Source organism: Anopheles gambiae, chromosome 3 (assembly GCF_943734735.2).
Source record: "Anopheles gambiae chromosome 3, idAnoGambNW_F1_1, whole genome shotgun sequence".
NCBI lineage: Eukaryota > Metazoa > Arthropoda > Insecta > Diptera > Culicidae > Anopheles > Anopheles gambiae.
The window spans coordinates 42,425,041-42,442,724 of NC_064602.1; the positions used below are offsets into that span (position 1 = coordinate 42,425,041).

General features: G+C 42.2%; 2 protein-coding genes across 3 annotated transcripts in view; both read right to left on the minus strand.

The window, feature by feature from the left end:
* The window catches only part of LOC1279181 (DENN domain-containing protein 1A), a 120,234-nt gene that overhangs the window by 68,869 nt on the left and 33,681 nt on the right, over window positions 1–17,684 (minus strand). The gene's annotated exons all lie outside the window — the stretch shown is intronic.
* LOC1279177 (centrosome-associated zinc finger protein Cp190) lies at window positions 14,676–16,443 on the minus strand. 2 transcript variants are annotated; one of them, XM_061659679.1, is made up of 2 exons: window positions 16,284–16,443; window positions 14,676–16,203 (listed from the first exon to the last, which is right to left on the minus strand). In XM_061659679.1, exon 2 carries the CDS (start codon window positions 16,106–16,108, stop codon window positions 15,653–15,655), a length of 456 nt encoding a protein of 151 aa, XP_061515663.1. In that variant the 5' UTR covers window positions 16,109–16,203; window positions 16,284–16,443; the 3' UTR covers window positions 14,676–15,652. The 2 variants fall into 2 exon arrangements, with proteins under 2 accessions (XP_061515663.1, XP_318857.5); XM_318857.5 differs by having other exon boundaries at window positions 14,676–16,156; window positions 16,284–16,442.

A 17,684-nucleotide genomic window follows, 5' to 3' on the forward strand; every position in this document is an offset into this window, starting at 1 on the left:
ATGCAACCACACAAGCAAATCGTGGTATGAATCAACATTGTAAGTAGCTCAATGGAGCTTTTGGTTGTTTGTTTTGGGGTGCAATTGTAATAGTAACAATCAACCATCTGCACGTAGCTCATCGGTACAGCTTCGCTGCGAAAAAGGGCAGCAATTCAAGGAAGAGTAATTTCCCCACCAGCTAATTAATTAGCCACCCTGCCAAGTGTCATTAGGCATGTACGCCGGTCCAATCAACAGTCCGACACCCGTAATGACCACACATTCAATCCAGTAGCCGGCAATTTGCAACCATTTCGCTGTCTCGGAATGACAGCCTCCGGTGGTTCATTGGCTAATTGAAAACGGAGAACGAGTCCTCCACCACATAAACAGGCAGGCAGGCAAGGGAGCAACAAATCTTGCACTTCCACCTTGCACCTTGCACCGAAACGATCGTACGGAATCAATAATTATGAGGAAAGCAGAGCGAATCACAACCGTGAGGATGAGTCCGAGCTCCAAAACAATCATCTTCCTTCATCCACTAACGAGGGTAACATACGTTTCCCGTTTGCTGTGTTATTTCTGAAGCACTCGTCGCAGTTTATCTACGATTGGCGCCTTCTAAATGGCCCTCTTGCCCTGTGCAGCAGTAGCAGATGCACAAACGAGTGTAACCCGTTTTAGGAAGGATAACACACATACACACACAAACACACACAATTTACATCGGGCAAATCGATTCAATCAGCTGCTTATGTTCGTGCTTTGCTGCTCCCTGTCTTTCTCTCCTTTGCGATCTGATGAACTCTCGCACCGGACCGAGGCAAAAGACTGGAGCTGCATCCGGGCTAACGAGCTGCATGAAAAGCATCTCGCGCTTAATGGCACCCAAAACACCACACCCTGGGTGGCCCTGGGATGAACCTTTGCAAACAATGGACGCTGCACGAGCGATGCGCTTACATGCCCCCAAACCCCCTAACTAACCTGCCTACCTGCCAGCATAATCGTCGACCCGGTCAGCAGATCATGCCGATAAACTCAATCCGGTTCGTGGTCGCAAGGGGCCATTTTTTCAACGATTTTTACGACCGTGTACAATACTGGTCGAGTAATTATTTGCCTCCGTATAAGGTAGAGGTGAAAATCGTGAGAGAGTGTGTCCATGCACTGGCCAACCTACCACCCCGTACCGTCAATCCGGTGGGCTAGTAGTAGCTGACAGGGATACCAGCGGAATGTCACCCGGAGTTACACCGATACAGCGATGCCGGTACACACTTAATGGCCAAATAAATCACACCCCAAGCCGAAGCCGAGACCCTGCAGGCCCTTCCAGCACGCTTTGTCAATTTATCTTCCATTATCAGGCCTGCCGGAGAAAAATGGGAAGAAGGAAGAAACCCTTAAACTCATATCATCCCCGTGACACACACGGCCGGGGTGCGCGGTGCAATACCTTATGTGAGAGAGCTGTGTGTGTGTGTGAGAGAGAGAGAGAGAGAGAGAGAGAGAGAGAGAGAGAGCGAAAAGAAAAAAATCACACAAGGAGCATGCATAAATTCACACGTTTGTAAAACGCAGGTAACAAATAGGCCACTGGCGCGGCACTTGCAACAAATCGATCCCGCGGCACCGGACACAGCTTGACGGAGTTGGTTGAGGTCCGTTTTGGCAGACATTCGTTGCCTGCGGCTAGTGGGGACACGCATTTGGCCCCGATCGTGTGGCGGAATGATAAATTCATGTCGTGAAACATAATAATAATCGTCGATTAATATTCATTTATGTTTTTTAATTTATTTACGATAATGGTGGCGTCGACTCGGACTCGGCCCGAACTCTCGCCTTCTCTTTTGCTACCCTTAGCTCTCTGCCATGCGTACAGATAGCTCAAACTCAAAGTGTAAAAATAAAACAAAGAAACCCTATGTTTTACTTTAAAGCTGCTAAAAAGTTTAAACTCAACACACACACACACACTGTCTCCATGGAACTGGATGAAGTAATATCTCAAAGGCCTTTTCAGGGAGTGGAAGTTTTAAAATTATACGAAACGAACGAGCCGCTACCGAACGGCCGGGGCTGGCAGGGGAATGATAAAGAGGGACAAGATTTATTGTGCTGCACTTTACACCACCGAAACTGCCGTGTGTCTTCAACAGGAAGCGGGAGGAAAAAAAGGAAAAGGTGAAAAAATGAGTGCTACAGGACAGGAGTTTTTTGTTCGCTGTTTGTTGTGGGTTTTCTTTTTTATTTCTTAATTTTCAAAAGAACCTGCCCCAAGACGAAGCGTGTCTTTTGCCGGGGTTTGGATGCTGCCCGTCGGCAAACAGAGGTTGGTTTGAAGGATAACGGACGACCCCGAAGCAGCACTGTACGCATTTGTCCCCAGCGGTGCCTATAAGCATGGCTGGAAGGTTGTTGGCGGGATTTTCCCGCGGCACAGCGATAAGGTCCGAACCTTGAGCGTAATGGAGGGGAAGTGGCTCATTTTTTTATTCTTTTCTTTGCGGGATGGAGCTTTTTTGACGTCGATTCTGGCTAATTGAGTGTAATCACCGTCAAACCAAGGTGCCGGCCGTTTCGGTGTAGACGGCTTGTAAGCTTTGAACCAAGAGAGAGAAATACAATCTGTCAATTTGGTGTAGTGGGATAAGATTTTCGGGAAAGCGACTGGCACGGAGCAGTGTTTGCTCTGAAATTCGATTACCTTTTGATTGATGAAAATTGTGTTTCTGCTTTAAAAAATCAGAACTGTAAATGCATTTTTTTAAGCATTGCGTGATCTCCCTTTTAAGTAACGGTAAAGATTCACAGAAACTTAACTATTGTTTTCACTTTTGAATAAGAAACTTTAATTCAAGCTCTATGCTTATCGAAATGCGACCTATCTTGCCGTTATGTGTAACGCAGCTCAACGTTTTTTGGATAATGGACGTATGGACAGTGCCTGCCATAGGTAGGACTGACTATCCTGCTATCAGAAATCTATCAGTCACAGATAGCCAAGCTCATTAGTGGTGCGGGACAGGCCTACACCGATCAAGGTGGTAACGATTAAGTAAAAGAAGAATAAGAAAAAGAAAACATTATGTATGAATTAAAATTGTTCTATCTAGTTATCCCCAAAGTTAAGCTTACTCTTCAAATAGTGGTATGATGGTTAGTAGTTCCATTGGCTCATATTAAATATATTCAAAACATTTTTTTTAAATGAAGTGAATGTATCAGTGCTGCAAAATGTCACTATCAATGTCATAAAAAAATCTGACTGAAACAAAATCCATATCAGCGTCACGTACTCAATTGTGATAATCAGAGGTGATACTCAGAACGATTGATGTGACTAATACATGCTCATGACATGTTTGCGACCATCGCTTGGTCAGTCACTATATCACGACTTTTTTTTGCTGTGATCAATTTTGCAAAATGTCACTGACATAGTCATGACAAATTTTGGCTGAAACAAAATCATCTCAGCATCACGAGCTCTACTGCGAAGATCAGAGGCGAGCCTCAAACAGTTGGTGCGACCATCGCATGCTTGGTGACATTGTGTGCAACCAACTCGTATTCAATCACGTGGTCGCGACATTTGGAGTCGGTGATCATCGCGATGGTCACGGGAGATATGCGGTGCGTGCGAGTGGTTCCAAGAAACAAAATGAGCATGTTTTCTCGCTCTGTTTGACCCAACAGACCATCAAAGCAGATAGAGGGAGAAAGCATGCTCATTTTGTTGCTAGAGCCTACGCGCCAAGTATATTTCAAGAATGTCGCGATTATCGCCGACAACAATGTAGTGACCAAGTGAGTGATCAAAAGTTGGGTGCTTAACTAAATGTCACCAAGCATGTGATTGATTTTCCAACTGTTTAAGTATAGTCACTGATCATCTCAGTTGTGTACGTGATCTGATTTGAGTTTCGTTTCAGTCATGAGTGTTGATGATTGAAACAGTTGCATTTGGCAGCACTGTTCACAGCCAGAAAAAAATCATGATAATGCTTGCGCCGGCATTAAGCTAAGTCTGTCAGTCAGAGTATCGCGTTGGACTCAAGAATTCACATGTCGTGTTCAGGATGTCATGGCGCACTTTTATTGACTATCAGCAATGAGCATCAAGCTACCACGGATATGTTCATTGTTTTCGTTGGTTAAAATCTCGTGATAATCATGACATTTTGCAGCACTGGAATGTATGCCGGTCTCGTACGACTTAACAATATGCCCGTCATGGGTTCAAGCCCCGAATGTAGCTTTCAAGCATACCCCCCATACGTAGGACTGATTCTCCTACTATGGGTAGATCAATAAGTCACTGACCCATCCCACTAGAGGTGCAAACAGGCCTTGACCGACAACGATTGTTGCGCCAAAGAAGAATAATTTTATTTATTTATTAAATTAAATAATTTAATAATAATTCAAACAACTGTTGTCCATGTCCAAAATTCCAAAGAATACCTGTGTAACAATTCATTGGTTAATAACGGATTCAGTTTATTGTGTTTTGGATTAAAGAGTATATGTCTATGGAGGCAAATGAGATCTAAAACTCTCAAAATAAAGAATTTTATGTTAATTTATGTGTGTTTAATGCTTATTACATCTTTAATTGCAATATAACGTTTGCATTAAAAAATGATTTTTCGTCGACTGGCTGTGTAACAGAACGAAGAGAGGTTATTTCTTTCCGTGAATATCCTTTGAAAGGTTGTTATTTAAACTTACTTGCAATTTAAATCAACGACCTAGCAAGCTGCTTGTCGTCAGTTATTCGGAATTTTCATTATGTCCGACGTGTTTTAAGATGCTTGTAGGCATGTTTTACGATCTACCTTCGATTTTTATCAATTCCTCCTCAGTTTGCGCAACAAAATTATTCTATTGAAAATTGAAGTAGAGCTTTTGCATCATATTTAATCAGAAAATGTTGATGGGACAAAGGTGGGAGATGTTAAACCAGTTCGCGGACCAGGATGTAATATCGAAATTCCTCCGAAATTCACCTAAAATGATTGCATTGAGTTTTGACGTCATTGCTTGCCGCTGCGAAGCCTGTGGACGCGATTTCTGCTTCCTTATAGCGCGTAGCCACGGAGCTGACAAAATGTTGAAAAAATTTTCAACTTTCTCATAATTGCTTGTCAACTGCAAAAAGAGCTTTTCTCGTGGCCGCACCAAAAACATACACAAGAACGACAAAAAGCTCCAACATCTGAAAATCATTGATATTTTGTTTAAAAAGCACGAAATAGGTACATAAATCAATTAGAATCACGCATTTTAGCACTATTATCGTAGCAATGGGTCACAACTGCGCCAATGTGGTTTGTTTACGCTTTTTCGCGGACGTCAAATTTTGTCACTTTTTGTCAACTTTTGTCAACTTATTTTCCTGGCTGCTCCAGGTTACAAAATTTTGACAAAAGCTCAAAAAAGTGGCAAAAGCTCATGTTTTGAAAAAATTGTCAGCATTTTTTCACTCTCTTGGCCTTTCGCCTTTACATGGTTGTTTATGTTTCTCATGTACTATTGCACTGTTTGACGGATTGCATCGACCTCCCGGCCAAGTTATCGCAGCGATGTAGCCACTTGTCTCTCGGTCTTCATTGTTAGCTACCATTCGGAACCAGGGTTTTTTTTATGCTCTGATTGTTGTTTAATAGTGCCAAGACGTTGTAGATACCGGAACAGGCTTATACTACGTCTACAAACTGCCGCACAGAGGCCGTTTTAGACGCTAACGGGTACCGTTGTTTGATGACGCACGCTTCTAGACGAAGTTGCTTCACTTTTTTGGCCATCAAGGTTAGAGTTTGACTGGTATAGGTGTCATATTTTGTCTGCTAACTCATAGTGACTCATACACTCATGAATAATTTTATTGATAGTGCAATTAACGTTTCGTTAGTGCGGGTCTTCCCATTAAAAATCGATATTTTTTCCCATTTTTAAATGTTAACGTTAGTATATTAAATCGGTTTCGGAGATTCCTTAACGCGATATGTCGTTGATGTTTTTTTTGCATTAAGCGTTGTGGACACTATTCTTGTTTTTAAATAAATAGGTCATATTAATTGAAGAAAAATTACAAAAAAACCTCTTCAAATTTTATCAAACCAAGTCAACCAGCACATCAGTATGATTCACTGCCAATTATTACCTTCATGGTTCTTGAGCTTGCATATTAATTCAAGAGATTTCATGAATACTTCATAATAATTTAAGTGTCCCCTATTATCTTCATATTTTCATTTTATATGAAGATAATAGGGGACACTTAAATTATTATGAAGTATATAAGCTGTAAGGTTCATATTCATCATCCCTATGAATCCCATGAATTTAAGCCATATCCACCATAGAGCAAGAAAGCGAGAAAGAGAGAGAGAGAGCGACTACGAAGCGCAACAACAAGCAAAATATTCGAAACGATATCATTGGCAAAATGGTAACGTTATTACTTATAGCACGTTGTCGGACAAGATCCACTTTTCGGCTGCCTGTTCCATCCATAGTACGCGAGTAGTATTTTTGAGTGAGATTTACGACGTTCGCACCACATTTCCAGGAAACATTACATCGTAATCCGTCCCGAAATATCATTACTGGTGTAATCGCTCGAACGAAAAAATCAAAGCTCCTTAGCGCATTATCCAGCTTCGTCCGCAATCTCTCTCTCTCTCTCTTGTTGCCTGCCAGTGAAAACTTAACTTGTTGTTGTTGATTTATCGCAGCCAGCACAAGGACCTACCCACTCCCTCTACCCAGCTCCGCTGATAACGATCTAATAAACAACCAAACAAAAGCATCAAAGCACTGTGCGTCTCCATTGAAACGTGTCGAAAAGTCATAGCCTAAACTAGAGCGCCGATAGAGGGCAGCGCGGCAAACTTCTAACCGGTCCGTCGCGGTACGCTTCACATTTCATGCTCAATCGCTGAATTTGGCTGTTTTGTCAAAGACGGAAAAAGGCGGTCAAGTTATACTCTGTGTCGCCTCAGGACCTGTTCCCGACGGGCTGTTCGCCACAACCATTAACTTTGGTCCAAGTCAATAAGCACCGTTTAGCATGCTTCTCGCCTTCGCCTTAATCTGTAGTTTAAAGGCCAGTGACAAACAGATGCGCAAAACGGTGCTCTGCCCCTAGTGTAATCACATTTAACTTTGAGTTTTTTTTAAGCTGAGTTCACTGTTCGATTAATAAAAAGTAGCTTCGTTTTCGAAACTCTTGTCGCTAGAGGGGAAAACTTTCTCAACTCTCGCAAGAATTGCAGCACGGTTCAGGAATTCGTCTTCGAAAGGTCGTAGACAAATGAACTATAATCACATTGTGCGTTATTAATGGCATTTGGGTTCGTTATTTTACAGCCACACACCGTGCTTCCTTTGACACATTCAACTAAACCCTCGTCGTCGCGGGACACCCTTGACTAATTTTTAGCGAAACCTTTCTCAGCCAAAAGTCAGTCAGCCAGGTTCGTGATTTGTCTATCGCCATGTCTGCCGCAATTGTTCACCGCTTGACGCGTGGCAAGCGCGTGTGAAACCGTGCTCCGCACTGAACTGGCTTTTGCTAGTGATGGTGGTGTGATAATTAGTGGAACTATCCACCGGCAAATCAGTGGCGCTTGACGCTGGGACACTTTCGTCGTGACGCTTGAAAGGCATGAGTTTTAGTTTTAACATCCCGCTAGGCAATGTTCAAGGCGCAAGAAGCTATAAGGCAGTGTACGTGAGCAGGAGTTTAAATTTCATTACGAACCAGCTCTTAGGGGCACAACAAGGGGAGCAAATTTGAAACATAGCGAGCATACATACATTATGCTTGAATACGCCTGTTTTGTATAGGTTGTGTTTAGTGCTTAATTGGGTGGGATGGTATGCTAATAGAATTAATGTTAACCGTGACATTTATTTTTCGAAAACGTTATTCAGCACACCTGAATAAGTATAGAAACAAAAAGTACATCTAATATTGCACCCATAATACAGCATTGAGGCAAGGAAAAGGATTGCGGCTAAAATATGTAAAAGCAGCGATTTGTCCAGGATTAACAACTGTGATTGCAGTTGCAACAATGTCTAGGTCAGTGAGCGTTAAATACGACAATCTTGGATCTGGAGTGATAAACGCAGTGAATTGTTACTGTTATCAGATACCTGAACCATTAACAATCACCAATACCGATTCCAGGTCGAGAAAGTAAGAATCAGGATTGTGATGAATATTAAGAACAAGAAAATAGGCAAAATAATGCTGTTTAGCTTTATCATACAAAATCACTCATAATTTTGTAGGAAACTCACAATAGACATATCAAACTTATACATTTTACATACTTTTAAAACTATAAGATTTATTTTCCTAAATCTAAGATAAAACGCCAAATAATGATCCAAACTTTAATAATGATTTTCGAGTAACTAAATCGAAAGGCACTAAAGTAATAATTTCATACATTATTTTAAAAATTTTACGTAAATGTTTGGAGGATTAAGCATTTTATGAGCGTAGCTTATCAATAAGTTCTTCTTGAGCATCCAATCCAATGAAGTCGTCATAGAAATCAAATAGCGGATTTTAAATGTTTGTAAATTTGAATTTATAAAACTATTCTTCCTTATTGTTATACAGCTATTAGCTAGACCAGATAGCTAAAAGTAATGTTAAATCATTAATCCAATTCCATAAGAACAAAGCATAAAGTCTAACGTGGTTCTAAGTTTACCCATTAGAGCACAAACAAGCGATACTAAAACAAGCAACGAAAAACAGAACGATGCAAACTCCAAAATGAACTTCATTTACACTTTGGTTTGCATTTTTGCCACCATTATCGTGCTTTGCTTTGAGCTCCAGCCAAAACCCAAACAATCCTCCGGCGCAAGGGCGTCTGTCTGTTCGGATGTAGGACTGTTCGTCCGCACGCAACGATCGAGTCTAGTCGACCGATGCAACAGCACAACGGAGGAGCGAAATTTGCATAAATAACTCAAACACTATATATTTACATTCTTCGCACCGCTGGCAGCTGCTGCTGTGTGGCTCCCGGTACCTCGCACACAGCAGCGCCCGTAACAAATTTATCAACAAACCATCTAGGATTGGCAGAGGAAAAAAGTTGATGCAACCATTATTGATAAAGTTGTTCGGTGCACTAGCAAACGGTGCTAGAATTTGTGTTGCGTATTGTTGAAGCGTATTTAAAGATTATTGGACTTTTTTTCATACAAAAATAGTGCTCCTAATATCAGTGGGTAGCAGGACTGCTGGCAAATTACCGCTCATAAAAAGAACATTATCAACTCAATTAACGGACGGCGAATTTTCAATGAACTTTCACCCCGCCCAACTCCAAAAGACAACAGACAGACACGACTCTTCCGACGCCAATGACAGTCATCCCTCATCGTTACAAGTCTTAATTTCATTCGATATCTTTTTCATCCGCCGAAACTGAACAGCTCGGACGCTTTCAACACAAAGAAGCATTAAAAAAAAGCGCAACCAGAGACAAACTAAAACGACAAGCAGCGCGACAACCGCCAACTACCGGACCCGGGCCAAGGGGAGTAATTATTTTCCATAACAACTTCCAAATTTATCCAGTACGGGTAAGGAATGAACAAAAAAAAGCAACAGACGACCACATGATTGAGAAATCTCACGAGATCGAAACAGACGGCTGAACACAACTCGGTGAGCCCCGGCACAAACGGCACAAAGCCGTGGAGAAACGAGAAAATTAAAGAGAAGCGCAACGTAAGGATTCCCTTTTTTGTCTTGCCGAACTTGACGGTGCCGTGCCAAGCAGTACGGCGTTAAACAAGACACGAATTCCTTTTTTCGTGGGTATGTTCACTTCGCTACGCTTTGTCATCGTGAAGCCACACTGGACCGTCTTCTTCGCCGACGTCGATGTAATCGATTAAATTTTATTACAAAACCCACGATTCTCCGAACGAACTGAAACTGCCGCAGCTTGCCAGAGTCGTGCCCGTGATTATCGCATCTCCAGCAGTGCATGGTGCTGCGGAACACGTGTCACTTAAGACGGAAAATGGGCTTACTGGCTCTGCCCTGCCCGGTAGATAACGAGCGCCATGCCCAGACCGGGGCCGGATCCCTCGAGTTTCTCGATCGTAAACAATTTCATGATAATTAAACTTTAATGGTTTATTTGATTTTCGCACGAACTCCGAACACCGTTCGAAAAGGCGTACTGTCCGTCCCTCACCGAATGATGCATTCCCACTCTCGCTATCGACTTGATCGGAAAAATGTCGTAAAAATTGCGTTTCAATTGCGCTTGCTGCTTCGATGAGGAGATGTTTGTGACCTTCAGCTCGGCAAAGTTTAAAGGCACAAACTTGTAACATCTTCATTCGTTCAAACTCCTCCGACCAAAACACAGAACCTTCTCAGATCTGCTTTACATACACCTTTCAGCGCATGATATACAGTGCGTGTTGGTTTGGTAGGATGGCAATTCGGGTGGTTGTATTTTTATTGCTTTCAACGTGGGTCCGAAACCAAACAGAAAAAAGATACCCAAAACTCTTCCGAAATCCGAATCCTCTTTGTTTGGTGCGTTTTGAGGCGAGAAGTTGATTACTTTCTGCCACGCTCCAAGGAGAAATGGGTAATAAAATCGATATTCTCCGGTTTACCGTGCGACCGTCTCTCATACCTCTGTCACCTTTTTCTTTTAGCCTTTGTACTTGGACGAGTGAAAGATATTTTTACGCTTCCCTAATGCGCCACTTGAGCGCTAATCCGCGTACCTTTGCGTACTCGTGCCGTGCGATAAAATCATTTTAGCATGAAGAATTTTGAATCTCACCAGCCAGATTTTTTTCTTTTTTTGGTATGTCCCGATCCTCCCCTTTTTGGGGGAGGGAACAAACAGAAGGTTCCCATCGCAAGTGATTGATTTATATCGAATCGGTGAGGAAAACCACACGCGCGAAATCTCACTTTTTGTGTATGCATGTAGGCGAAACGGAAGCAACAAAGAACGATCAAGGAAGATCAATCCACTTCCTCAACTGGTACACACCGAGTCGAGTACATGCACGGGTCCATAACTTTGAAGCGCGCGTAGCGGGGTTGGTTGTTTTGTTTTGTGGGTAGGTCGTAGTAAGGTGGCGCGGTGTGAGAATTCGCGGCAAGGCTGTGTGTATCCAGCTTGATGCTACAATGTCGCCATACGAGAGACGCATATTACAAGAAGTTCCCTTTGCGCTCGCGGTGTTGATCGATGAGATGTGATATACAAGAAAAAATCATCAATAACCTCTGGTTGAATTTACACGTAAACTGTGATTATACTTTTGTTTGGGCGGGTCTTTATGGTACAAAGAGCATCAAGAAGTTGTAAACTTCTTTCTTGCATTTTTCTTTAACCTAATGTATGGGAGTTACGACGAGGCGCGCATAGGGGTGTGTTGATGGATGATTAATGTTATTTTACCTTCAAAATCAATTGAATGTGTAGTGCACAACACGGCAAATAAAAATGATGTAATGTAAAAATCAAAATAAATAATGAGAAGTAATTTATCATTCATTCTGCAAAAAAAATCGAGGAAAGTGAAATGTATTACAAATTAATAAAAGCAGCTAAATTAATGAAAGAGAGAAAAGCAAAATTCAGAACTTTGAAAATGTAATGTCTCAACCAATGATCAGTAATGCTTTACTTAAACTGAAACCATCATTAGTTTCCTGGAAGGCAATATCAATTGATTTGGATATCACGCGTGGGCTTCAACAGCGGTAAGCCATGAATTCCAGTATGTGACTATAAAGGTAATAGGTCTGTCGTTCACTCTCGTCTTCTGATAATCGTTTTATAGATTGTATCTATGAGCCAAGATAAGCTACACTATTTCCACGGAAATACCACCATTATCGCCATTGATGTTCTCTTTTTCCACATGTCGTACGGTGGATTTGTCATATGTCGTACCTGTCATTTCGTATCCCATATTTGCTGAACTACTGGATTCTTACGCTTATTGATTTCTTTGATGTAACGTGTTTTACAAACGACTTACGCTAGTATTGTTGTTTCAAGTATCATCATCATCATCAATGACATACAGTTTGGTTTAACCCATTTCAAATACCTTCCTTATCAATTAGGACAATAGTAGGACATTTCAATGAATAATAGTTAATGAGTTTGCTACAATACGTAGAAAATTACTAGATGTCAGCAATTTTTTTTATAAAACAATCAAAGTGAAGAATAATTTTTAAAAAGTTTGAACATAATGACATGTTATTATATTGTACTCAGCTTGTGATTTATTCATAGTAAGACGAAAAAACTGTGTAATATTAAATTCGCATTCGCTGTCAATCACAATTAACTATGGCATGTGATGTTAAATTGTTTGTGAAGAGAATGTTCACCTTATTACACATAAAATTTAAAAATAAGCCTCAATCGAAATCGAATTTTTCAGCTGGTAGGAGAAAAAAACTAAGAGAAATAATTTCTTTCCATGAACATCCTTTGAAAGGCTATTATTTAAGCTTTCTTGCAAAAACCATGGGAGCTGCCTTTGGTCAGTTAGCTGGAATTTTCGCCGTGGCGGACGAAGACCTGCGTGCAGGCATGTTTTGAAGATCTACCTCGATTTTTGACAGTTCCTCTTCGGTTTCGCGACAAAATCGTTGGAATAGAGCTTTTTTATCGTATTGGTCTAGGAAATTTCAACAGGGCTGGGGGATCGCGTACTAAGGAGTCATATCGAAATTCAGTCGCTTGAAATGGTCGAGTTAAGTTTAGGCATCATTGCTATCCGCTGCGAAGCCTGTGGACTCGATTTCTGCTTCCTGATATGTTTGCTTATGTTTCCCAGGAACTATTTCACTGTTTGGCCAAGCTAACCACTTGTCGCTTGGTCTTTATTTTCAGCTTCTGGAACCTCAAGTCGCTCAGGGTTGTCGACCATTCGGTACCGGGTTTCAGATTTCGCTTCTTTCAGTGTTTTGATTGTCGTATTATAGTGCTAAGATGTTCTAGTGCAAAGATAGTGGCTTATACGACATCCACAAACTGACCCATGCTTCACGTTTTTGGCCATCACGGTTAGAGTGATCTTATAGGTTTTTTAGATTGAAAATGTGAAAGAAAGTTTGTAAAAACAAGATAAGGTTAACCCATGCAAAAAAGTCCAAGCGTTAAACTCGGAACAGGATTGATTATTGGTCGGTAGCGATATTATAAAATTATTTAAAACTCGAACAATTCTTTCTTTAAATTCTAAAATTATTGACCATAGGGCCAGAATTTGGTCACTCCTGCTACAGCCTATAGAAAACATTGATAGAATGGCAGACTGTCGTTCACTGCATCAAATGAATCCTTCGACCCGTTTCGATCCTTCTCGAACTCCAACGTTCCAACAACATCTGCACCATATTAAATCGACTGTTACGATGTAATATAAAACAATTAAAAATCTTCTTTCGGGCATTGCTTTTTCATGCCACGAGCGATCCAATACCCCGCGCAATCTTAATTGTGCGTAATGAGAAAATTACCCACCGACAGCAAGCTGACATTTAACCGTTGACGAGTGTAATTTTTTGGGTAATGGTTATGGCCGTTTGGCACGCTCCGACCATTCTCACATCATTTCTCGGCAAAGGGGTAAACTAACGAAAGCGATCACGAGGACTCTCTTGGACGGAGTGGTAGAAGCACTCCATGTACGAAGGAACGGACCTTCGGAACTAGCTTTCGAAAGCCAACTGTTGCAGTTTGTGGTCTCAGTTAACAGTAGCTGTAACAAATCACTGCGATATCACAATTTGAGTATAAAGTATTAGAGCTCACTTATTTCACATTCTTTCCCACTTCAAATATAAATAAACAACATAGCTAATAGAATGTTAAGGAACATTTGCAAAGCGCATCTTTAAATATGACCCCATTTCTTATTACTAAACCCGTTCTGTTCCGCTTCATCGCGCTGCGTAGTAAACATACACCTAATGATTCACCGTCCAGACAAGACCAAACATTCATCTTCTTGCATGTGCCGGTGTGCATCGTTTACGTTTATGACTAATAACGACCTTCTCGCTGGCGCGTAGCAGCAGAAAAAAAAAGTGACGAAAAACGAACGACCATGAAGTCCAAATGTAATGAGATAAAAAAATATGCCTGATGGAGTGAAACCTATGGGAATGGATGATGGGAAAGCGGAGGCCACCACCACCAGAAGTACATCATAAATATAAGCCTTGGTGGCTGCATCCATTTAGGTTCATTCTTTTCATATCTTATTTTTATTGAAAACTGAGTCCTGTTCCTGGCCGCATGGTTCGTGCAACGGGGAAGGCTCAGCCGAAGGTTCTGATAATGCCTGCCGGATGCTGTTAACGCCTACCCGCGAGCCAAGATGCACGCAGAGGCTATTCTCTTCGGCTGCTTGGGATAGCGTGATTCGGGTTTTATTTATTCGTCGCTGGTCGGTTTGGCCGGTTCAATTTCAATGGTTTTCTGACGATGCATTATCATTAACATTAACAGAGGGAACCATAATTACACACACACACAAAGCCACGATCATTAGTGGAAGAAAGGTAGATAGGGCCAGAAGGTCATTCCGGCATTGTCAGCATGCGTGTCAAGAAAGCACCAAACTGCGGGCAATCACGTTGACTTAAAGTTCATTTATTTGTCCAGTTTGTATGTGTGTAGGTTTTTTTCCTTTTTCTTTTGTTATTGGTATTGTCGCTTTCTTATCTCTCTACACTTAATGCTTTTTTTACAATATTTTCCAAATAAAACATCACCACTAACGCGAAACATTAATGCCCTCCAGCTCCTCGCCCCGTCCACTTGTCTCTCTCCCGTCCCGTGCTCGTTTGGCATTCCGTTTCGTCACCTTTGCAATTACCACCTCACCACTGATCCCCGCATCACTTTCTTCCCCGCCCCTGGAAAGATGGAGACAGTTTCCGGAGCAGTTCCATCTTTTCACCCCCTCTCCACCGGCTGAGACACATTCCCGGGTGTAAGTTCCCGCCCAGTAACATCGTCGCAAATGCGATAAATGCACCGAACAATGCCAAACAAGACCGTGGCCCCGGCAAAACCGTGTGCGGTAAAGTCAAGAGGCGTCACAGCAACATCAAAACCCGCAAATGACAAACATAATATTTGCGAAAAATTATTTCACACCACCATTAACGCAGCAGAAGGGTGGCGATCCTCCCCCTTTGCCCTTCTATTTGTACAACCAGTTCTCGAGTGCATTTTGGAGTACGGAAGAATCTCGGGACTGACAACAGACGGAGCTTTGGAGGTGACGTCTCCGGGGGGAGAGGCTGTGCGTGTTCCATTCCTAAGTGCTAAGTATAATATATCGTCGACGCTCTCCAGATGCCAGAAAGCGCGATCTTCGCGATCCTCGATCGACGAATTATGATAGTTGAAGGTGTTTTTTTCTGGCTATAGCGAAAAAAAAACATTAGCGAGAAGCTAATTGCATCACATGTCTGCATGGATGACGCTTCGCGATATCACACCCTCAAAACCCCGTGATGATGATTCAACTTCCACTGACCTAACTGTTGCCCTTATATATACAGACTATTGATTCCCTGTCAACCCTCCACACCTGAATGCTATAACCGTAGCTTGGTGGAGTAGGTCGACTGGACCGTCTTCTTAAACACATCCGTCAGCTCCGATATTTCCTCCTGCGTCATGGCACTGCGCTTGCGTCTCATGTACAGTTCGTTGTAGTTCAGCTCCATATCGCTCAGGTCGTCCTCCTCGGACTCGGACTCCTCCGCCGAACAGCTGCCGATCGATTCCGAACCATCATCACTTTCACTGATCAAGCGCAGCTGGCCGCAGGTTTCCTCTGCCTGCCGTATTAGCGAGTCCGGGCTACCGTACTCTTCGGTTCCATCCGATCCCGATCCACTACTGTTGCACCGTGACTTGTTCGCATACGGATCGACACGATGCGTCAGGACGAAGTGACAGTACAGGTCGTCCTGGTGGCGAAACGTTTCGTTGCAGTATCCACACCCAAACTTGATCGTATGATAGTGCTTCAGGCGGTTGTGCGTCATCAGGATCTCGAACGTGGAATAGCGCTGACCGCACAGATCACACACAAACTATATGGAGCACGGGAGAGGAAATAGAGGACGGAACACACCAAAAACTGATCAAAATCTTTGTGCTACTCCGAAACACGGCTGGTGGTGGAAGTGTTCCGTATCCTTCAATGCACTCGATACTTACTTGCGTTTCAGACATATTGTGTTTTGCACGAGAATTGTTGTTTTATCGATCGTTAACGAAATCAAGTTTTCACTATTAAAAACACTTTTAGACGCACGTTCGAACTGTCAGATAGACCACTGCTTTGTAACTAAACTTTGCTGAGCCGGGCCGGTAGATATCAGTGCTCTCTATATCATACCCAGCGTAGTGTAGGGTGTGTGTCTGTGTGGAAATCAAGCTACCGATAACTGGGGGAACAATTAGCACCCACCTGCTAATATACTATCAATTCGGAACATAATGGCGGGTGGGAGTGTGTATTTTTAGCATTTCTGTTGTGAAGCCTCTCCGCAGTGACGTACCAGCGAGTTGAATGATTCAATTGGCCGAACACAAAAGGTCGGTAAATCGATCAAAAGGGTCAATATTATTGGCGCAGGCTGGTCCAGTTCCGAGATGTTACCGCGTGGTGGGCGGGAACGCTTGCCGTACGTTGTTACTAATGAAGGACACCGGGTCGATTCGTCGTCATATGACTTGATGATTAGAGTGATAGAAAATAGATCATCACAGCAAGCTGTTTGCTAATGCAATTGTTTGGGACGTTTGTAACCAAGCGGGAAGGGAAGACTAGAGATTCCAGAATGTTTGCATCGTAATCTAGGCCATCTGTAAATATTTTGATCTACGTTCAAACATTTCCCGCAACAAGTTCCTTCAAGGGTATCTCCAAAATATTTGTTTAGTAGCCCTTCGTACTGGCACTTGTTATTTTGATTTTATTACACCACGTGTAAATCTTTTTATTACGTTTTTGAACCCTGCCACGATTAACGGTCTGAGCAGAATTTCAAACCACGTGTGAATCTTTTTATTACGTTTTTGGACGTTGCCAAGATTAACGGTTTGAACAGAATTTCAAATCGAACCATTATACCACTTTATATCTCACACATAGATGGCGCTGCACATCAACCGAACGCACATGACAGCTCTCACCAGAGTGACCAGAAAAACCGATGTATCTGTATTCCTACCGATTTTTTTATATGCCTACCGATTCACAGATGACCCTACCAACATTAAACGGCTTTGAAGGCATTCAGAAGGCATTTAAGGCCTTAGTCGCCTTAGAAGACGAATAAAGATTTCAACCGAAACTTTCACGGCTGTAAGGGCTTGGTACTTGTTTCGACGCAGCGTATCGCAACGCATTGCGTGACGCACGCTGGTATCTGTTCGCTACGTTCTGCATGGATATGACAACACATTTAACAAAGAAAAACATCAACAAACAGCAATAATGCCTCTTATTTATAGGTTCTGATGTGATTATAATGTTAAATTACAACTGGAAAATCATTTACAGTTCTGCCTAAAACAGTGCAAAGCATGTTTTCGCTTTTTTATTGCATATTG